The sequence below is a fragment of the Bos indicus x Bos taurus genome, chromosome 26 (genome assembly GCF_003369695.1).
Source record: "Bos indicus x Bos taurus breed Angus x Brahman F1 hybrid chromosome 26, Bos_hybrid_MaternalHap_v2.0, whole genome shotgun sequence".
Lineage (NCBI taxonomy): Eukaryota > Metazoa > Chordata > Mammalia > Artiodactyla > Bovidae > Bos > Bos indicus x Bos taurus.
The window spans coordinates 5868286-5891771 of NC_040101.1; the positions used below are offsets into that span (position 1 = coordinate 5868286).

The following is a 23486-nucleotide window of genomic DNA, read 5'->3' on the forward strand; positions in this document are numbered from 1 at the left end:
CCAGTGAGTCAGTTCACATCCACATATATATGTATGTGAATATATGCGCTGTGCTTAGTCCCTCAATCATGTCTGATTCTTTGCAACCCCATGGACTGTAGCCTGCCAGGCTCCTCTGTCCATGGGGATTCTCCAGGCAGGAATGCTGGAGTGGGTTGCCGTGCCCTCCTCCTGTGAATATATATATGTGTATGTGTAACTAGATCACTGTGCTGTACACCTGAAACTCACACAATATTATAAGTCAACTATGACTTAAATAAAAATAAAAATGCTTTTCTTCTATACTCAGAAAAACCACAAGCAGGAAAAAAAGAAAAATATCTTTTTTTCCACTGGCAGAATTAACACAGAAGAAAATGGAAATAAGTATGTTCATTACAATCTGTAGTTCTTTTTGGGAGAAAGGAGAGATTCTAGGGACATTTCTTGATTTTTTAAAAAATAGTAATATACATTATTGAAGATTATATATCTGGCAAATAAGAATATAAAACTGAAAAGGTTTCTGTTTATCTTCCAGATCCACAGTCGGCTCTTCTCATCCCCGAGAGATCACTCTGCCTGGGAAAGAAAGGAGAGTCTTTCAAATGCAGGTAAAGAACTCGCCCCTGACCGGGTGGTACTCCCTCCAAGCCTCTATTTGTTCTCTCTCGCCTTTATTTTTATTAATAATGAAATGTGCTTTGGAGCCCAGCCTCCCTGCCAACATTAAATGAGAGCTCAGCCACTCCGACAAGATTTGAAGCTGATTTGAATTTCCAAACACACAGGCTTTTAGGCTGGCAGTCTCTGAAAAAACAAACAATGCAGAAGAAATATCGGTTGCCTTAGGTAGTGCCTTCAGAAGCCGAGATTACCCCAGATCACTGAGCGTGCGAGGGGGTTAGGCCAGCGTGGAGCACAGTTCCGGCAAGAATGAATAATGGGACAAATACAGAATCTTCTCAGAACTGGAGAGGGTGCAATTTAAATATAGGCACAGTATCTGTGCGCTCATAAATCATTTTTTTATGGAGCGTCAATTCATAGGCATTCAACTGTAGAAACACTAGGACTGGGATGACTCCAGTCCCTAACTTTGTTAAGTTTGTTAATGTAAATGGCACGCAAATAAGATTTCTTACTCCCTTTCACGAGAGAAGTCACGTGGGTATAAGTCAAATTTCCAATGGTCTTGTGATAAGACTGCTGGGTTAATAGAATATTTCAGTTCAGAGACTCTAGCAAGAATAATGGAGAAGGCGATGGCACCCCACTCCAGTACTCTTGCCTGGAAATCCCATGGATGGAGGAGCCTGGTAGGCTGCAGTCCATGGGCTCGAGAAGAGTTGGACACGACTGAGCGACTTCACTTTCACTTTTCACCTTCATGCATTGGAGAAGGAAATGGCAACCCACTCCAGTGTTCTTGCCCAGAGAATCCCAGGGGCGGGGGAGCCTGGTGGGCTGCCGTGTATGGGGTCGCACAGATTTCGGACATGACTGAAACGACTTAGCAGCAGCAAGAATAAATTCTGAGAGAATTGTTTTTCATGTGACAAATTTAATTTTTAATCTCCACTTGAATTTTAGGTGGTAAGTGTGGCCTATGAGTTGGTATAAATGTCTGTGTATGTGATCACACACATTTGTAGCTTCTCTTTTCATTATCCCTCACTGCCTGCCTGTATCAAAGGTATCAGGATCTGAAATCCTTTCCTTAACTGACACAGTCAACCCAAGACAAAAATATTATTTGAAAGGAGCTTTCCTAGGTAATCCTCCTGGAGCCCCCAAAGCATGGCTTATAAGCTTATTCTTTAGTAGTGGCAGCTATTTAGTGCGGATCCTTCAAAAACCTAACCAGAAATTGCCTGTAGTAAGAATGTGAATCTACGGATAGAAGCTTCTGCTGGGGTGGGTGGCACACTCGGGAAGCACGCTGGCTCCCACCACGCCACGGGGAGTCTGGGAGTCGCCACATTTCTGTGGGGCACTCAGAGGTGCCTGGGAGGACAGTCAGATCCAGATGCCTCTCACAGGTGTGTCCGTCTGCTTTTCCTGAGGACTAGGTCACCTAAAGGGGCTTCCCAGGCGGCGCTAGTGGTAAAGAACCTGCCTGCCAACACAGGAGACATGAGACTCGAGTTCGATCCCAGGATCAGGAAGATCCCCTGGAGGAGGGCATGGCAACCCACTCCAGTATTCTTGGTTGGAGGAGCCCATGGACAGAGGAGCCCGGCAGGCTACAGTCCACAGAGTTGCAAAGAGTCGGACACGACTGAAGCAACTGAGCACGGCATGGCAGGTTGCCTAAAACACGCGTGCTCTCGCTCTGCTGACAAGCATAGCCTGCTCATGAGGCGATTGGCAGTTTAATGGCTTAGAAGCAAGTTCCAGTGGGCCCTGAGGCCAGAGGTGAATAGTCGGGGCTGTGGAGAACGTGCCCGAACAAGCCTGGGTGAGGAGAGAGATGCCTGTCTCCTGGATTTCTTTGTTTCCTCTTAGATCTATCTATATTTTCAAAGTTCTCATTCTGGAAGAATACATTAGAAGCAGTCTTAAAACTTGGGTATTCAGGCAGAAGGCGAGGAGTTGCTGAAGAAAGAATCACTCATGACACTTGTTCAGAGGGTCTGCGACAGTGGGGTCTTCCAGGAGGGGAGAGAGATTTGACTCAACTCCAGGTACAAGGAAAAGTGGGAATTTACAGCCAAGGAGCAGGGAGGGGGTCAGTGGATGGAAGATCTCTGAGGAGGAAATGCCAGGAGTAGGGAGGATTTTGGCTAAAGTGACTTGACAGGTGAGGGAAGAGGAATTTGATCAGATATCAAGGGCAGGGGATGTCCTCTAGATTCACCCAGCGGGATTCTTGCTAAAATTGCACTAAGTGGGCCAAGGACAGAACTCAGGAGCACGGCCTAGTCAGGAGTTCTCAGAGGAGAACTCAGAGGAGACCAGCTCAGGTCAGGGCGAGTCTCTGCTGGAGTCAGTGGCTGTGTGAGTACCGAGTGCGGTTGGGAGTTGACGCTGTGAGGGGACACTCATGCCCTCTGCGTCTTCCCACAAGGTCTTTTCCCTCTGTTAAAGAGAAGCTGCACGGGACACTGGTGGAAAGTGCTAAGACGGATTTTATGTGCGCTAATGCAGTAGGGGAGAGGGACGCCCAGGCGGCTCAGCAGTAGAGAATCCACCTGGGGGAGAGGGACGCCCAGGTGGCTCAGCGGTAGAGAATCCACCTGCCAATTCAGGAGACATGGGAGATACAGTAACTGGATCTAACTCTCGCAGCCTGTGTCTTTGAGTTAAATCCTCAGGCTCGAGCCTGAGTCGGTCATCTCAGGTCAGGAGGCAAGGTCAGATGTTAGAAACCTGGCTTCTGGGCATCCAGCCTTATAGGTACCTGGCTCACAGCGGGGCAGGTCTCCCAGAAGGAGTCCACAGGCCAAGCTGATGTCCTAAAGGCATAGGTAGGCCCATGGAATCTCAAGGTTGAGAGGGGTCATCGAGGTTGTTTTGTCCAACTTCTTCCTGATGTCTGACAACTGAAACCCTTCCCACTCCTTCCCACATGGGAGTGAGAAAGTCTCTGAAGAGTAGGTCCAGCATACGGTGAGCCCCAAGGCCAGGAGCCTCACTCTACTTGAAGGTACCTCTAGGCTTGCTTGAGCTTCCCAGGTGGCGCTAGTGGTAAAGAACCTGCCTGCCAATGCAGGAGACACAAGAAACATGAGTTTGATCCTGGGTTGGGAAGATTCCCTGGAGGAGGGCGTGGCAACCCACTCCAGTATTCTTGCCTGGAGAATGCCATGGACAGAGGAGCCAGGCCGGCTACAGTCCATGGGGTCTCAGAGAGCCAGGCATGACTGAAGTGACTTAGCATGCATGCACACATGACTTGCTCATGCAGCTGGAATTGTTAGAAAGCCTTACAACTGTGTTGAACCAAAACAAACACCTTCCTTCTTTTTTAATCTGTAAGGAGCTGGAATACATGTTCTGATCTGTGTTCTTGGAAGACAACTGCATCGTGCTGTTCCTGGAAGAAGATGGTACAGGTTTGGGCCAGAGCAGGGGCAGAGGATGTTGGAACCACTGGAGCACTGCGGAATAGCAGAGTTTATAGGCAGCTGGATAAGGGAGGAGTTAAAGGTGTCTCTGGGCATATAGGGCTCCCATCAGTAGGGTAGGAAATTCAGGAGTCAAGGGCTGGTATTGGTGGGAGGACCCTGGATTTGTGGGGTCTAGATGCTCTGCATGTGAGAAACCATCTCTGCCTGATGTCCAGGAAGCAGTTGGGATTTTGGTTTTGAGGTGAAGAGGCAGGTCAGGTTCATCGGTCTTGATGTGATCATTATTTACAGGTGGGTCGCATGAGAATCCGGGAGAAGAGCTGAGACAAATGCAGGAGAAAGGAGAAAGTGGGAAGAGGAGGGCCTTCAAATCTGAGACCCCCAAACGTGGAGCAGGAAGAGGCGCCAACTGGGAATCCACGCCTGCTGTCAGGCGTTGTTTTTAACTGGAAGTCCAGTGCCAGTGTTGACTTTGCTCTCAATCCATCCTTTATTTTTGAAAAAGCTGCTCCACTTTCTCGGGTCTTAGAGACCTGTGGTTTAGGATTACCCCATGTCCGCGGGGCGGCTCTAAAACTCAGGGGTATGGGTGGTCCCCTCTCTTATGGAAGCTGGATCAAATGGAGTTCAGAGGGCTTGTGCAGGAAACCTGAAGTGAATGTCATCTCTGAGCTTTCATTTTTGTTTCCTTCATTTGCACAGTGCAACTGTTTACTGTTTCGGTCACTGGAAATACCAGGACTGGGGAGGGCAGGAGCCGATTTCTTATGGTAAAGTCGTCGTCTTGGCAAGGCCTTTTGAAATCTGTGGGTCTGGGTAAAATTTCAGTTTACTATGATTAATAAGATCTGAACACTAAAGGAGAAAAAAAAAATGTAGAAAGGATGACTATTTCTGCCCAAACTCATGTCTGTTTTCAAAATCAGTGGAAGGTAGGAAGTGCCTTTCAAATTTCCATTTTGTGTGATATAAAAAGATTGCATTTCCTGGTTCTCCATCACCGTGCTACCTGTCTATGAGACTGCTTTTTCTGAGGACATAGAAAAGGTGGAGAGAATCAGGCGCCCACTTAAACCTTTTTTGGGAGCATCAGTTATAGGAAATGTGTGATGAAGGTCACCGGGAAGTTTTCATTATTAATTCACTTGGCTTAGGAAGGAAGGTGGGACGGCATGAAATTTTCTCCCTCCTGATCAATTAAGCCCGACCTTTAAAACTGGCAGTATTTAAAGGGTGGGTTTTTGATGGATGAGGGGAATGAAGTGATTATATTTCCACTTAAAACTTGAGGGTTATTGTTCCTTTATTCCAGCTTTTGTAAGAGCAGTGGTTTTCTTCCTTCATAATCAAAGTTTCAATTTTAGTTCATAGCATCAAATGGTTTCCCCAATAAAACATACCCTTTACCACGCTTTGAGGAAAGGTTCTTCTATTACACCTTAAAAACCACCCCGGATCTGATGTGAGCTGTGTTTCTTTCCTGTCTTGTGATCTGTAATGCAGTTTCTCTATGAACATAGAAGGGACACCACATTTTTATTTATTTATTTTAATCAAAGTGTAGTTGATTTTCGGGCTTCCCTGGTAGCTCTGTTGTGCTAGTTTCTGCTGTATAGCAAAGTGATTCAGTTTTATATACATACATGTATATATATGTATGTACACACACCACATATTCTTTTTCATATTATTTTCCATTATGATTTATTACAGGATGTAGAATATAGGTCCTTGTTGTTTATTTATTTTATATATAGTAGTTTGTATCTGCTAATCCCAAACCGCTTTTTAAAAATTTACTTTTTATTGAATAAAAATTTTGAAATATAATTGATTTACACTGTTGTATTCATTTCAGGTGTACAGTGAAGTGACTCAGTTATATATATAAATGTTTGTAGTCTTCTTTCACATTCTCTTCCATTATAGGTTATTAAAGATACTGAGTAGAGTTCCCTGTGCTATGCTATATACCTCCCTATATAAGTAGGTCCTTGCCAGATTTTTATTTTATATGTAGGAGTGTATATCTGTTCATCTCAAACTCCTAATGTATTCCTCCCCCTCCCCCTTTGGCAGCCATAAATTTGTTTTCTATGTCTTCAGGTCTGTTTCTGTTTCATAAATAAGTTCATTTGCGCTCAGTTGGTTCCGTCATGTCCAGCTCTTTGCGACCCCAGGGACTGTAGCCCTCCAGGCTTCTCTGGGCTGCCATGCCCTCCTCCAGGGGATCTTACCTGGAGAGCCTCACATATCCCGCATTGGCAGGCAGGTTCCCTGGGACACCAAATTTATCTCCTGAAAAACCTGTGGTTTTTTTTTGTTGTTGTTTGTTTGTTTTTGTTTTGTTTTGTTTTTAATTAGGGCTCTAATGGTTGGAGTAGAAAGATAGGGATAATTTTTTTACAGAGCTGTTTTGATCACACTACCCTTATCTGCCCTGCCTGTGGGGAGGATCCCTCTGTGGAGCAGTGTGTGTAAGAGCATCTTTAACCAAAGCAACCACCGTCCCTGACCTCAGAGAGCCAAGTATACACTCCTTGGCCTGGCATTTGATGCCGTTTTCCTCTGACTCTAGTTCACCCTCCTCGATTGTCCTGCAGTTGGGTAGCCTTGCAGCGCCTGTGTTCAACACTTGCTTGTATCTCTCATTGGCCATGGAGAGACTCTCCTGAAACTGTCTTCTGTGTGTTTTTGTTGAGAAAATCCTTACCTTTTCAGATTAGTTCCCTGAATCAACCTGCCCCACCCCCAATCTCCCAAAGGCATTTTGTTCTGCCATCCTAGTCTTTCCAGTGTTTCCTTTGAAGATTTGTGCACCCCGCCCCAGTCCCCCCTTAAAGACTGTGGGCTCGGAGAGTGGGGACCTTGTCCCCCTCATCCATGTTCCCAAGTTCAGGGACAGGCTCATGAACGTGGGCCAGTTGTTCACTAGGTTGAGCGGCGTTGTGTGTACCAAGGAGCCCCACAGGGAGCCAACCGCATCCAGGGATCCCACTTGCCCCTCTCAGGAAGCCCGCAGAGCAGGCTGGGAATCGGGTCACGTGACAGCCATGGCAGAGAAAGCTTCTGTCTTTGGATTTTTCTGAGATTCTTGCAAGAGCTTCATATGACAGGCAACTGTCCTGTAACTTGGCTACCCTTGTTGAGAGGGGACAGCCTTCCACCTGAGTGGCTCCTTTCTGCTTTTCCCCACTCAGCCTCCACACTGTTCTGCAAGAGTTGTGGTGGTTTTGTTGCTAAGGTATGTCAGACTCTTTGCAATCCCATGGACTGTGACCGCTTAGGTTCCTCTGCAAGAGGGAGGTGGGAAAAAGCAGCACAACCCCTGATCCCCAGAGAAGAAAGGACATTTATTCCTGCTTGCTGAGCAAGATATAAAGAGACACGTTTGGGTCTGTTGTGCCAACTTGTGTAGGACATTATTGGAAAGAAAATAGACCAAGTTGCTTTTGTCACAGGGGCATGTGATGGTTCCTGTTTGTTCTCTGATGAAGAACCATTACTCTCACACCTCCTCCTCAATTCTGTTTAGAGGCTGCCTGGGTCTTGACCCTCAGTTTCGCTACAATCACCCATAAATAGTGCAATAAGCAACTTTTCCACCCTGTATGAGTTTCTGCCTCTGGCTTCATCTTTGTACCATCTATGTACCATCACCTGGTACATAATCTAATTTTTAAAGTAATTGGCAAAATAATGTACTAAGCAAAGAACTCAGTTGAAGATTTCCCATTATTGTAGCTTTGTGTCAGAAAGAACTACATCCAGCCAGGTTTAACTGCTTCCTCTCAGAAGCATGGATGCTCAGTTACTGCCTATTGTGTGCTGAGGAACCGAAGAATCTCATCGAGATCCGACGCTAGGGTGGACACGACAAGGACAGTCCCTGAGGGCCACTGTCTCATTTTTAGAAAGGTTGAATGAGGCCAGCTACCCTTACTTTAAACTCATTTCCCCCAAACATACATATGAGCCCTCTGGTGACATTCCTGATTCTCTAAGCTCAGAATAGCTGTTCCATTCTCCGAAATGGTGCCACAGCCCATCTGACTGGCCAATCTGGAACTCTTGGGGTCTTTCTGCATCTTTCACGTTCCCACGTCCAATCCAGGGCCACTTCCCTGAGATTCACCTCCTAGTCATCTTTGGGGTCTTCTCCTTTCCATCACTGCTGCCATGTTGGTTGGACTACTGCCCTACTCCATGCTGTCTGTCTAGTCTGCACCTATAGACAGAGTGAGCTGTTGAGGCCATGTCACTGCCCACCTGAAACCTTTCCATGCCTTTCAGTTGCTCTTATAATAAAGAAAGCTCTTGGTTTCTTTTATCAGTATCTTATAATTTGCAGAATACAGATCTTTTGCCTCCTTCAGTTCATTTCAGTTCAGTCGCTCAGTCATGTCCGACTCTTTGCGACCCCATGAATCACAGCATGCCAGGCCTCCCTGTCCATCACCAACTCCCGGAGTTCACTCAAACTCACATCCATTGAGTCAGTGATTCCATCCAGCCATCTCATCCTCTGTCGTCTCCTTCTCCTCCTGCCCCCACTCCCTCCCAGCATCAGAGTCTTTTCCAATGAGTCACCTCTTCACATGACGTGGCCAGAGTATTGGAGTTTCAGCTTTAGCATCATTCCCTTCAAAGAACACCTAGGACTGATCTCCTTCAGAATGGACTGGTTGGATCTCCTTGCAGTCCAAGGGACTCTCAAGAGTCTCCTCCAACATCACAGTTCAAAATCATCAATTCTTTGGCGCTCAGCTTTCTTCACAGTCCAACTCTCACATCCATACATGACTATGGGAAAAACCATAGCCTTGACTAGACGTACCTTTGTGGGCAAAGTAATGTCTCTGCTTTTCAATATGCTGTCTAGGTTGGTCATAACTTTCCTTCCAAGAAGTAAGTGTCTTTTAATTTTATAGCTGCAATCACCATCTGCAGTAATTTGGGGGCCCCCCAAAATAAAGTCTGACACTGTTTCCACTGTTTCCCCATCTATTTCCCATGAAGTGATGGGACCAGTTGCCATGATCTTAGTTTTATGAATGTTGAGCTTTAAGCCAACTTTTTCACTCTCCTCTTGCATTTTCATCAAGAGGCTTTTTAGTTCCTCTTCACTTTTTGCTATAAGGTTGGTGTCATCTGCATATCTGAGGTTATTGATATTTGTCCCAACAATCTTGATTCCAGCTTGTGCTTCTTCCAGCCCAGCGTTTCTCATGATGTACTCTGCATAGAAGTTAAATAAGCAGGGTGACAATATACAGCCTTGACGAACTCCTTTTCCTATTTGGAACCAGTCTGTTGTTCCATGTCCAGTTCTAACTGTTGCTTCCTGACCTGAATATTTGCCTCCTTAGGTAGGTTTATTCCTTGGTTTTTTATTCTTTTTGATGCAATGGTACAAGGGATTGTTTCCTTAATTTCTCCTTCTGATCTTTCATTGTTAGTGTGTAGAAATGCAACAGATTTCTGTGTATTGATTTTGTATCCTGCAACTTTACCGAAGTTATTGATGAACTCAGGTAGTTTTTTGGTAGCTTCTTTAGGATTTTCTATATATAATATCATGTCATCTGCAAACAGCGACAATTTTATTAATTCTTTCCCAATTAAGATTTTATGTCTTTTTCATCTTTGTCTGCTATGGCTAGGACTTCCAAGCTACTTGAATTAAAGTAGTGGGAGTGGGTGTCCTTGTCTTTTTCCTGATCTCAGAGGAAATGGTTTCACTTTTTCACCATTGAGTATGATGTTAGCTGTGGATTTGTCATTATGGGCTTTGTTATGTTGAAGTATGACCCCTCTATGGGCTTCCTAGGTGGTGCAGTGGTAAAGAATCCACCTGCCATTGCAGGAGATACAAGAGATTTGGGTTTGATCCCTGTGTCGGAAAGATCCCCTGCAATAGGAAATGGCAACCCACCCCAGTATTCTTGCCTGGAGAATTCCATGGATACAGGAGCCTGGTGGGCTACAGTCCATGGGGCCCAAAAAGAGTCAGACATGACTGAGTGACTGAGCATACAACCACACACATGTCCCCTATATGTCCACTTTCTAGAGAGTTTTTTAAAAAAAATCATGAATGGATGTTGAATTTTTTATTAAAAAAAGAATCAACCCAGAAAGTTCTTGCTGTGGTCTTAAAGGGCTGAGGGCACTGGTCCCTGGGCTCCACCACGTCCTCCCCCTCTTTCTGCTGCACCCCTGCTCACCATGAGTCTCCTGCTATGGGATCCTTGTAGGAGCCGATCCCTCTTGTTGAGCATCAGCACTCATTTCCTCCTCCCTGAGTGACCTTGACTCAGCCTATAGATCCTATGGGACCCGTGTCCCAGAGAAACTATCCCTGATCTCAAGACCAACCCCATCTCAGGCATCGGAGTTCCCCTTCCTCTCCTTTGCTGCTTTTGTCACAATCATATCATATTCATCTGTGTTTGATGAATATCTGTGCTCTCATCCAGACTGTAAGCTGCCCAAAAGCTTAGGTTTTGCTTGCTAGCCGCCGTGCCAAGCCCTGGTGCTCTGTAAACACCTGTTGCAGGGATGAGCTGGCTGGTTGGAGGAAGGAGAGCCTGGGGGATCCGTTGGTACAGGGAGTCACATACATCATCGTGGCTGACATCCAAAGGACTCTGAGATCACACGCTGAGACACTGCATCCAGGTCCCTTCCTGCTCTCTCTTCCTCCCCGCTCTGACTTGACCCCACCCTCTTTCCGCCCCCATCTCCTCGATCTATTTCCTCTGACATCATCACCGTCTCTCCTGGGGTTGCCTGGCCCCAGAGCTGTGAACCCCAGCTGATGCTGAGGTCTGCGTTGGGTTCACATATTGTTATAGGTATGACTTCAGGCTGCTTTAAATTAGAGAGATTTATTAATTTCTACTTCCTTATTGTTGGTTGTATATCAAAAGCCCCCTCCCCATCCCCGCCCAAGAGAAAAATAGCACTTACAAATAATTGTCAGAAGTGACACCCTGCTTTCAAGGGTTGTATATTATAGGGAAAAGACTGCAAATAGAAGGCCTTTTTCCCAAACTCTTGTGGGTCCTGCTGTATGGAATGCTGCTTGTTTTGATGAAATATTGTTAATAAGGCATGGAGAGAATAGCTTGGTTAAAAGCTAAAGTGGTATTTTTTTTTTTTTTGGAGTAGCTTTCACACTCAACTGGCCAAGTAAATAAAAGATTTTGAAAAGAAAAAAAAAGCATACAAACAAAGGCAACGTCAGTTGAAAGTGACATATGGAATTACATGTAATTTCGAAGCTTATTGTGTTTTTACTATCACATGTGTGACAGTGTCCAGCTTTCCGGCACAAGAGGAATTTTTCTCGGTAGCTGTCGTATGACAGAGAGTGTAAGCTGTAGTGAGGCAGACAGTCTAAGGATCTGAAGGACGTACCTTTCAAACCAAGCAAAACTGTCTACCCTCATAGCTTATTTTACGTCTTGGTAAAAATACCACTGCTGGCCATAAGCTGATTCTTGCAAAGCATCAGCTTGTGAACAGATAACCTGAATTGCTTCCTTCTCCCTCTCTGGGTGGGGTCGCTGGCTGACGGCGTGCCCTGAGCTCAGGGGGTGAAAGGCAGGAGCCAGGGAGGACCTTTCTGGCTGAGAGAGAGCTCGTCATGAGCACCGTCATCAGGAAGGGAAAACCAGGGCCAATACCCCTTTCCAGCTTCTGAGGGGTGCAGACCCCCGTCTCCTGGGGCGAACCGTACTCCTGTGTCCACTCCTCCTTCAAAGGAACCATTGTTCTTTGAAGGGCATTGGCTTCAGGTCGCATGCCTGCATTGGCACCTGAGCAGCCCTTCTGTTTCTAAAAGCTTCCGGAACATTCTCCCCTTAGGCTGGTATCCAGCAATGCCAACGTCCCCCCTCTGTGCTGAGGGCAGAGTTCCTGAATCTTATTTGGAGAGCTTCAGCTGTGAAGTTTCTGTTTTACACAAACTACCTTGACCGCAGAGGGCCGGGTTGCATTCAAGTGGGGTCTGTGATTTTTTTTTTTTAATGAAACTCTTTATGAAAATGGAATCTTATGGGAAGCCAATTTGTCAAACAGATAGAAGCAGAGGTGCTCTGGCTGAAGGGAGCCAGTGAGCACATGGGCCCAGGTGGGCCCTCTTCCCTGAGATATTCCAGAAGCCTGCTGGCATGTCAGAGGATGATTCAAAAGCCATCGTCCTCAGGATTCGGAGGAGAGCGCGATTTGAATAGAATTTGATTGCTTTCTCTTTGAATGTTGAGACATCATGCAGTTAACCCGGAGCCCCATGGAAAGAGCAGGTTATCCCGGCGGGCAGTCCATTTTAACCTAGAGACGTCCCCGCTTCCTCATTGATCTGCTCTCAGTTCCTAAATCCCTCTTTATTTTATGGTTCTCACGACTGTGATTATCTTAGCGCCTGTGGGGCTGGAGCTGGGGCTCTGGGTTCTCCTGGGTGGAGGGCTGCGCTTCTGGCATCCCGCAAAGGGAGAGGAGGTGGAAATGTGCTCTGGGTTTTAACTGGAAGATGGGACGCGGCAAGAGTCTGTAATAGGACAGAGCTTTTAAAATTCCCTTCCCTTTCTAATATTAAATAGCTCTCCTTTAATGACCCTCGGCTCAGAGTTTCTTCTAGATCCTTCCCACAGGCCCTGGCAGGCTTCCAGCTACTTACTCAGCTCCAAATGTGGCTTTCTTTAATGCCTGGCGTGTGCTTAAGTTTGATTTGTTCTTTTTATGGGACCAAGGAGCCGGCAATGAGGGCAGCAAAACATTGAGACAGGCATCCTGGGAGGATGGCCGAGCCCGTTCCTGGGCAGCTTTGAGAGTAGGTCACACGGGGTGGGGTGGGGGTGGCATCCGGGGGAAAGGACTCCCTTCCAGAAGTCTGTGTACTTGACCAGGTAGGGGAATGTGGCTTCTGAGCTGAGGTGCCCTGTTGTTGTTCAGTCACTAAGTCATACCTGACTCTTTGCAACCCCATAGACTACAGCTCGCCTGCTCTTCACTATGTCCCAGTTTGCTCAAACTCATGTCCGTTGAGTCAGTGATGCCATCCAACCATCACATCCTCTATTGTCCCCTTCTCCTGCCTTCAATCTTCCACAGCATCAAAGTCTTCTCTGATGAGTCGGCTCTTTGAGTTAGGTGGCCAAAGTATTGGAGCTTCAGCTTCAGCATCAGTCCTTCCAATGAATATTCAGGGTTGATTTCCTTTAGGTTTAACTGGTTTGATCTCTTTGTTTTCCAAGGGACTCTCAAAAAAAATCTTTTCCAGCACCACAATTCAAAAGCATCTGTGCTCAGCATTCTTCATGGCCCAACCCTCACACTTGTACATGACTACCAGAGGTGTCCTGAAAGTGAGTTAAAACTGGGATCAAAGGATAATGTCCCTGCCTTTGGAGTCAAGATTGGAATCCATGTTCTGGGGTGAAATTAGGAGGCTTGGAACATCCCAGCTGTTCATTCCCGGCCCTGTGGTGAGTGAGTGAGCCCGGCTTCACAGCTGCTGAAGTGAGAATGGTTGGACCTCTTACACTGTTGTTCTGAGGAGCAGTTATAATAGACATTAAACACCAATCCTAAATGTTAAATTTTTAAATTTTATTGTGGTAAAAACCACGGGAGATCTACCCTGCTCACAAGTGTTTTAAGTGTGCAATGCATCGCTGTTGACTATTGATACGGAGTTGTTGAGTATATCTCTAGGGCTTACTCATCTGGCTTACCTGAAATTTCATGCCTGTTGATTACTAATTCCCCACCTCCCCACCTCCCAGTCTGTGGCTGTCACCCCTTCAGCTTCTGATTCTATGAATTTGACCATTTTAGACACTTCACGTAAGTGGACTCATGCAGCATTTGTCTTTCTATGACTGGCTTATCTCACTTAACATAATGGTCTCAAGTGTCTTCTGTGTTGTCATAACTGCAGGATTTCTTTCTTTTTAGGACTGAATAATATTCCATTGTATGTACAGACCACCTTTCTCTTTATCCATTCATCTGTTGATGGAGGTTTAGTTTCCTTATATTGGCTCTTGTGAATTGTGCTGCAATGAACATAGCAACACTTATATCTCTCTAAGGATCCTGATTTCACTTCTTTGGATCATACCCAGAAGTGAGATTCAGCAATCTTAGGTGGTTCTATTTTTAAGTTTTTGAGGAACCTCCATACTGTTTTCCATAGTGGCTGCACCACTCTGCATTCTCAGGAACAGTGTCCAAAATTTCTCCACATTCTTGCCAATGCTCTGTTGTATTTGCCTTTTTTTTTTTTTTTCCTCATAAGGGCCATCCTAACAGATGTGAGTTGATACCTCACTGCAGTTTTGGTTTGTATTCCTCTGATGACTATGACTGATCCTGATCATTGATTCTTGTTAACATTCAGGACATCTCTCCCCCTACCCAAAGCAGAGGCTTATAGGTGAGTTTCCTTTTCTGAAACATTCTGCTTTTGAGTTGTGTGTAGGGGGAAGGAGAGACATGGTGAGTTGAGATGGGGCATGTGGACAGAAGGACTGCCTATGGTCTGCGATCTGTGGGCTCACTCTGCATCTGCCCCACCAGGAAACTGGGCACATAATGTGGGTCACCGAGCTCAGCCTATCCCCATGCCTACCTTCCTTTGTAGCCCTGAGCTTTGTCACATCCTGTCCCAGGGTGGGTCAGACCTGTGCCCTGCCCTGGGCTTCCTAAGCACTTCAGTGGGTGTCTGGTGACCCCCTTGTACCGTGAGCTGCCCCGGGACACTGCCATGCCCTGGCCAATGACGCTCCTGGCCCTGGAATGTCCTACACCCTCTCTTCACACCATTTCTTGCCTGTTAACAAAATTCCTGCCTCACGGGTCTCTGGGAAATCAGTAGAGAGATGATGGAAGCTGCCCGCGGTGCCTGGATGCCACACCCTTGCAGAAGGGATGAAGGCAAGTGGGTGGTGGAGGGCGGGGCCAACATCTGGATGGTGGCAGCAGACCCCAGAGTCAGATGGGCTCTGAGTAGATCCAGAAGTCCCGCTGTGTCAGAGGGCTCAGAGGGGGGTAAGAGATAAACAGCAGCCATGGAATTAAGGTGTCTGTTGCCATGGTAATGCCGAAAAACTCACCATCCCCAAGACTCAGTGGCTTGTGGAATAATAAGAATTTCTTTCACTCTCGAGCCTCAGGTTGGCAATTTTGGCTGATGGTTCTGGTCTCTTCTGGGCCTGCTTGTGTGTTTGGGCCTGGCAGGTTGTCAGCTGGGGTGACAGCTCTGCTCAAGTAGGCCACCTGGGGTGAAAGCCAGGGGCAAGAGCAGAAACAGAAGTGTGGAAACATGTCTTCAAGCCAAAGTGATTCAGACGACAGAACTCCAAATCAGACGTGGAAAAATAGACCCCTCTTTTGAAAGGAGCAACAAAGCCCAGTGAAAAGGGTGGAGGACGGGCGAGTGGAGAATTGGAGTTCTTAACACCATCCTCCTACCAAATGCCAAGTGGTCTGCTGGGCATTTGCAGGGTTTGTGTGTTTTTCACAACAACTCCAAGAGGAAGGTACACATATGCCCATTTGATAGATAAGAATATTGAGCTTCAGGAAAGATCCATAACTTCTGGGGTTGCTGAGTTGCCCATCCCTAGGATGAGGGCCATGTTTTCTACCCCGAGTTCTGGGATGGGGGTGAATGCCCTGGGGCCTGTCTGCACTTTGGTATTCGTACCTGGCATGCACTGAAAGTTCACAGATGCCAGCTGTCCTCCAGCTTGAAACCACACACACCTCAGGGCCACACGTGTCTCCATGTCACTGCAGCCCCAGTGGCTGGCAAAGTGAAGAGGACCTGATAAATAGCTGTTCAGTGACTGTATGATATCACCCAGTGTCTTGGAAAGGCAACATTTCAATGTCAGGCAGATGTGGGTCTGAGTCTGATTAGTTATTTATTAGTTATGGAGTCTGGGAGACACAGTGTTTTTAAGGTCACTCTTGAGGTTTCCAATCTCATCTCTTCCACATGAATGTTGAAGGTTGATATGTTTTGGAGTTCTGCTCCCTGGGGCCACTGTTTTCCAGCTCTATCGAGGCACCATGGTTATATAAATGAGGACAGTGTCTGGTCTCCTTTGACACCTGCCTCATCTGTTTTGGCTGCTTCTGCAGCAGCTTGGTCCTTGACCCACTCAAGATCAAGTTGGGAAGCCACACCCATGGATCCTAAAGGATGGTTTCATCATCCAGTCTGTTCCTTGGGTCTTAGCATTTACACTGCCGGTCCTTGATTTCCATTATTTCACTGCTCAAGTCCCTGCCATGAAGGAAATTTGGAGATCTCAAAGGCCTGGGAGGTAGAGGTTGTAAATCAGAACAGTGCCCCTCCCCCCCACCTTTTTACTGAGCACTTACTCTGCGCCAGGAACTATGCTGGGTGCTGAGTGTGCAGTGCTGAACGTGACACCAGTGGAACCTGCTCTTCTGAAATGTAAATCCTAGAGGTTCAGGATGGACAAAAACCAAGGAAATAGACAAATAAGCAAGATTAGTGCAACAACAAGGTTAGAGAGTAAAACAGAGGGGCACCTACTTCAGGTCAGAAGGTGGTGGGAAAGGAGTTCTCCGCACCAGGTGTCAGGGTGGGGTTGCTTCAGGAAGAGGAAGCGGGATGCACATAAGTCCTGAGCAGGGAAGAGCCTGGTACGTTCAAGGAGCCAAAAGGAAACCTGGTGTGGCTTGGTCACACTGAGGAAGGGGAGGAGACTGGAGGAGCGGCCTGGAGAGGGATCAGGCAGAGTCTAGAGGGCTGTGCTAAAGGGGTGAGCCTTTGTTTAGCACAGAAGCAGCGAAAGCATTTGAAAAGAGCAACCTGCGGGATTCAGTTTGTGACAAGACCACTTGTGCATGCTGGGGTACGTTCGGGTGCTGGGCAGCCTAAAGCCGGTATCATCTGGGCAGACTTGTGCAAGAAATCGGGTACGAATGACAAGTGCAGAAGTGCAGGGCCCCCTGCAGAGACGTGGAAGAGTGTCCATGTGGCTCAGGCCCTGGAAGCTCCCTGCGGTTGACACAGGGTCTCCCTTGATGGCACGAATGAAGGGAGCGGGAGTGACTGCAGGTCTGTGGCAGCTGTCCAGGCAAGAGAGCCTGGTGACCAGGGTGCTGGCCTCGGAGAAACAGATGCACTCAGACAGGTATTGAAATAGAATCCGAAGAGTTTCTCCAGGCTTGGGTGTGGGCGGCAGGGGATGGAGGAATTGAGGATGACTCCCAAGAAGCATCTCCTCTCCTTTAGTCCTCTCCAGATGTCTAGGAGATGCTGGAAAACACTTAAAATTTTTTCTTTATTATAGTCAATGTACAATATTATTCCAGGTATACAATGTAGTAATTCGCGGTTTTTAAAGATTATACTCCGTGTAGAGTTATTATAAAATGTTGGCTACGTTCCCCATGCTGTGCCGAATATCCTTGTGGCTTATTTTATACAGAGTGTTTTCTTCCTTTCACCTCCTCCCCCTCTATACTCCCCTCCCCTTCCCTCTCCCTACTGGGAACCAGCTACCTGCTTGTCTGTCTGGTGATGGTCTTCAGTCTGAAGAAGGAGGTTTTGTTATCTGCCCAGGACTCAGAACCACCCGGTGGGAGGTTGCACCCTGGTGGGGGCCGCCCTGCAGCAGCTGCCTGTGAGCCTGTCACCGTGTGCTGGGCTTGCTGCAGAGCTGGGGCGGGAGGCAGGTCGCTCCCGGGGACACTTGGCTTCACATCGGACATGTGCAGGTCTTGTCGGCTGGCTTTGAGAAAAGACTCCCCTCCACATCTCATCTGGGGTGGTCTCCACTCCCTCCTGCTTTCCTGCCCACCTCCGCCCCCATTAGCTCATTCACAGGATGACCACGTGGGACCCCACTGTGGGACTCCTTCATTCCAGCATATTTAGGACTCAGGGCGCACACAGTAGGCTCCAGTCAAGCTTCTCAGGATGAAGTTCTTTTACATACAGTTGGAGCAGCAAGCTTGATTCTGTGCAAGGGCTCCAGGGAGCAAAGCTCTCTGGCCTATTTTCCTGTTATTAAAATGGGACAATGATAGTCCCTCATCACAGGGTCATTGAGAGGATTAAACAAAGTCATGCTGGCACCATGCCTGGTACAGAATGCACATATGGGCGAGGGCTATTTTTTTTTAATTATTATTATCTGCATTCTAAGAGGAAAGGAAGATGAAGAATGTCATATAGTTAATGTAAGGTGAAACGCTAAGGAACATTTCCAAGTTAAAGGAGAAGTTGGTGAATGCAGGAGGCTATGGAGGGGGAGGTTCATAGCCAAGTCCCTGGGGTCTGAGACCCCTGCCCCCACTCGCTTCTCCGTGCAGATGACATTCATCACACCCTGCACTGCCTGGCCCCAGCCCCGGAGAGAGCTCTGTGGAGCTGGTGGCTCCCGTCTTTACTGAATACAAAGTAAGTGGCTTTTCTAATGGGAAAGGATGTCATATCCGCGCGGAATACAAAGCATGCCTAGCCCTACACTTTATAAGCTTGTTCTTCTACAAATGGCTTCTCCTCCCTGGCGAGCATCAGCTTTCCCGATCAGTTGGACTCAAATTTTAAATACGTGGGATTTAAAGTCACTTTGAAACACCCCCCCTCCCTTTCAAGCAATCGTAAGAAGAATAGATGCCTTAAGTGTCTGCATCTGGCGGGCAGCTGGAAGCTGCACTCCCGCCTTTGCCTTTAACACCTGCCATTTGTCTCCACACTGGCTTTTCCTGATAATTGAGATGTGCCAGGCATGAAGCGAGGGTCTGATCTCAGGGTGCCGACGCTGGTCTCCAGCCAGATGTTCCCCCTTCATTAGAATGTGTCCATCAGAAATCTTGGCCGGAGGGCGTCTGCCTCTGTTCTCCTTACGTGGGAAAAGCTGGCCTCCTTGTTCCCTTGCCAAAAGGATGGAATTAGTGTTTATGAAGCTGTCGTCACAGAAGCTTTCACCCTTCACAGTTAATGCAGGAAGAGGTCAGTGATGGAAAGCTAATGCTGCAGAAATCAGCCTTCATCATTCACGAGCCACTGGGGTGGCCCTAAATGTCACATCTGAACGCCGCCCCCACCTTCCAGTCCCGACGAGGATGTGACTGTATGGAGCTCTGGCTCGCGGCTGGAATCTTAATTTCTGGATTGGCAGTGTTGCAGCGAGTTCCAATGTGGGTGCCAGCTTCTCACACAAGGACCACTCAGGGGTCCTCTTATAAGCCACAGGGTAGATGAAATGGCAGATGGGGGGCTTCTTTGTGCAGTGTTGGGGGGACCCATGGGAGAAGCTCTGTGTCTGGAAGGAGCAGGGTGGTCACAGCCCAGCCCTACCATAATGAACTGGGATAACCAGTTACACTCTGGTGGATGAGGAAGATGGAGGCTGAGGGGTAGGTGGGGAAGGCTGGTCCTGGAGAATTTTCAGGGTCAAGATGAGGGAAGGAAGGTGATGTTACTTGCTTGACTAAGAAGACACTAGTGGGACTTCCCTGGTGGCTCAGATGGTAAAGCGTCTGCCTACAATGCAGGAGACCCAGGTTTGATCCCTGGGTCGGGAAGATCCCCTGGAGAAGGAAATGGCGACCCCCTCCAGTACTGTTGCCTGGAAAATCCCACTGATGGAGGAGCATGGTGGGCTACAGTCCATGGGGTCCCAAAGAGTCAGAAACAGCTGAGTGACTTCACTTTTTTTCTAAGAAGAATCTCAACTCAGGAGAGATGGCTATGGAGTATTCAGAACCATCCACTCAGTACAATCAGCCCCAAGCTACTTATTATTGAGCAGTTCTCAACTGTGGTGCTGGAGAAGACCCTCTAGAGTCCCTTGGACAGTAAGGAGATCAAACCAGGCAATCCTAAAGGAAATCAACCCTGAATATTCACTGGAAGGACTGATGCTAAAGCTGAAGAACCAATACTTTGGCCACCTGGTGTGAAGAGCTGACTCATTGGAAAAGATCCTGATGCTGGGAAAGATTGAAGGCAGGGGGAGAAGGGAACGACAGAGGATGAGGTGGTTGGATGGCATCAGTGACTCAATGGACATGAATTGAGCAAACTCCGGGAGGTGGTCACAAAGAATCGGACATGACTTAGTGACTGAACAACAACAACAATGCTGAGAGGCAGGAGCCCATGAAACTCACCTGGGAGGCTGACCTCTAGCCAGATCAGCGCCCTCCCTTGGCTCAGGGTTCCCACAGTCAGAGGCTCATCACGACTGCTGAAATTCTCCACAAAAGAGGAGCCTGTGAAGCAGTGACAAACATAGCATCCAGTCACCCGACTCCACCCTTCCCTTCCTTCCTTCCCTCTCTCTTTCCTTCCATCCATGCATCCATCCACCCAGCCTTCCCTCCATCCAAACTTGCACCCACCCGACATCTAATAGGTGTTGACTTTGAGAAAGGCCCTGAAAATACGTAAATAAATAAGACACAGACCCGGATGTTTTGAATTTGGGAGACCCCAAGAATGTGATCGCCCAAGAGTTCTTTAGAGTCCTCCATGTCCTATGTGACCAGTAAGAAACCCACGTCACAGAACAGATGGTGACCCCATCCTGCTGGGCTGGAATCCAGGCCTCCTAACTGGGAGTTGAAGTTTTCATGCACCAGCCTGAGAAGTCATCCCCATGATGAGCGAGAAGGTGTGCTGTATAGATTGGATGTGATTCCATGCATTTCCCTGAGAGACACCTGCTGGTTTTGATAAGGAGAATAAGCAGGCTTCTGATTCTCAGAAAACTGGCCAAGTATGTTCAGAAACAAATAAGATATATTCACACTGTTGTGAAAACATGCTCTGCCAAGCACCTGGGATCCTGGTTTTCTCTTACCTGGGGGAAGGGGGGCAAGAGAAACGATAGTGTGTTAACCTGAGCCCATTAGACCTCCTCCCCCTTATCCGTTCCTGCCAAAATGCACAAATGAACTGAGTGATTTTTCTCTTCCTAATGGTGGAAGGCCCTCTATCTCTTCAGTTCAGTTCCTCAGTTGTGTCCTACTCTTTGCGAACCCATGAACCGCAGCATGCCAGGCCTCCCTGTCCATCACCAACTCCCAGAGTTTACTCAAACTTATGTCCATTGAGTCAGTGATGCCATCCAACCATCTCATCCTCTGTTGTCCCCTTCTCCTCCTGCCTTCAATCTTCCCCAGCATCAGGGTCTTTTTCAAGGGGTCAGTTCTTTGCATCAGGTGGCCAAAGTATTGGGGTTTCAGCTTCAGCATCAGTCCTTCCAGTGAATATTCAGGACTGATTTTCTTTAGGATGGACTGGTTGGATCTCTTTGCAGTCCAAAGGACTCTCAAGAGTCTTCACCAACACCACAGTTCAAAAGCATCATTCTTTGGTCCTCAGCTTTCTTTATAGTCCAACTCTCACATCCATACATGACTACTAGAAAAACCAGAGCTTTGTATCTCTTAGCCTGCCTTTTTTTTTTTAACTTGGAGCAGCCAAACCTCTGGAGTCCTAGTATGGCTTCAGGACTGGAGAAATGAACCTCACAGAGACAGGGGCAAGGGAAGCTTGTAGGTTCCCCTGTAGTGCTGCTTCCTTAAAGCAGATGCTTTTATGTTGCTAATTCACCAACCTGGACCTTGCTAGAATTTTCCTAATCATCCATTAGGCATATTAAAGTGGAACCAATCCTTAGCGATGAAAATAACCAGCTTATACCCATTATTTAAAAGACAATCATCTCTCTTACACGCTATTACCTGGTCTCACTGAGCTTTGTTTCATTTTAGCAAGATGGCCTTTGTCATGGTGGCCGAGGCAGCTGATGAGTGGAAATGCCCTTGCAGACAGTCAAAGACGAGTTGAGATGTGTTGACAGCCCCAAGGACAGCTGCACGTCTGCTTAGAAATCAAAGTTACATGTTCCTGGAGAGGTGGTTTTAATGTCAACTCGTTCCTTTAAATGCCAGCATCAGCCTACCTAGGCTGCCTGCAGCGATGGTACAGTAGAGCTCAGTTATTGATCCTCGTGATTCAGTGTTTCTGCTCTAGGCATACTTGAGTACTTTTAACAGATCAGCACAATAGTTCAAGGATCAATCATTCTTTTTCCCTACTGATCCATTTTAATTGTGATATCAAAGATGCAGTAATCCTTTCTTAAGTTGGAAGAATGTATATGCAGCCAGGGTAGGATTCTATTATCACAGTAATGAGTCTTTCATAGGCCAGGCAAGGTAGGAGGCGCCTCAGTTCCTGAACTGACCTCAGGCACCCCCGCCCATGAACTTCACGAAAGCTGGTGCACTCAGCATTCAGCCAGCCTACCTTCTCTGCCTCTCTGCCAGGACCATTGTGGGTTCCGAGAGGCAGATGGTCTCTGGAGAACCATGGAGATCCAGGATTAGCCTGGCCTAAGGGGGGTGGACAGAGAGGAGGAGGTAACAACCTGCTTTCCATGATTACTTGTCTTTAGTTCAGAGGACAGTGGATGATTAACCAGGAAAAGAAAGTGTCTTGGGCCGCCCCACACTTTGAGAGGGAATCTAGCAGTCCTTTAAAGTCTCCAGTCTCAAAACCACCCACACTGCAGGAGTTAAACATGATGATGAAATTCTGGCAAACAATGCAAAAAATGAAGTGATTGCATTTCTTTTTTTTTTTTTTTTTTCTTTTAATTGTTGTTGTTGTTCAGTTGCTAAGTCATGTCCAACTCTTTGTGACCCCACGGACTGCAGCACACCAGGCTTCCCTGTCCCCCACTATCTCCTGGAGTTTGCTCAAACTCACATCCATTGAGTTGGTGATGCCATCCCACCATCTCATCCTCTGTCTCCCAGGATTCATGTATTCACTTGAGTGGCTGTACCAGGTCCTAGTGGTGACCCTTGGCATCTCTGGTCTTTGTTGCAGCCTGTGGGGTCTTTAGTTGCAGCCTGTGAACTCTTCGCTGAGGCAAGGGGAACCTAGTTTCCTGACCAGGGACCAAAGCCTGGTCCCCTGCATTGGTAATGCAGTCTTAACCACTGGGGAACTCCCTAAAGTGACTGAATTTCAATCCTCAAGCTGATTTCTATGTTCAGTCAGTTCAGCTCAGTTCAGTCATTCAGTCATGTCCAGCTCTTTGCCACCCAATGGACTGCAGCATGCCAGGCTTCCCTGTCCATCACCAACTCCTGGAGCTTACTCAAACTCATGTTCACCGAGTCAGTGATGCCATCCAACCATCTCATTCTCTCTCGTCCCCTTCTCCTCTCACCTTCAGTCTTTCCCAGTATCAGGGTCTTTTCCAAGGAGTCAGTTCTTCACGTCAGCTGGCCAAAGTATTGGAGCACACCAGGCTTTCCTGTCCCCCACTATCTCCTGGAGTTTGCTCAAACTCACATCCATTGAGTTGGTGATGCCATCCAACCATCTCATCCTGAGTTTCAGCTTCAGCATCA

General features: G+C 47.3%; 1 protein-coding gene across 3 annotated transcripts in view; it reads left to right on the plus strand.

Annotated features, from left to right (window-relative positions):
• Window positions 1-23486, plus strand: part of C26H10orf90 (chromosome 26 C10orf90 homolog) — a 247412-nt gene that overhangs the window by 35957 nt on the left and 187969 nt on the right. For all 3 annotated transcript variants that reach the window (XM_027529074.1, XM_027529076.1, XM_027529077.1), the window contains exon 2: window positions 524-596. In XM_027529074.1, the coding sequence (XP_027384875.1) occupies window positions 524-596 (73 nt within the window). The remainder of the gene's footprint in view (window positions 1-523; window positions 597-23486) is intronic.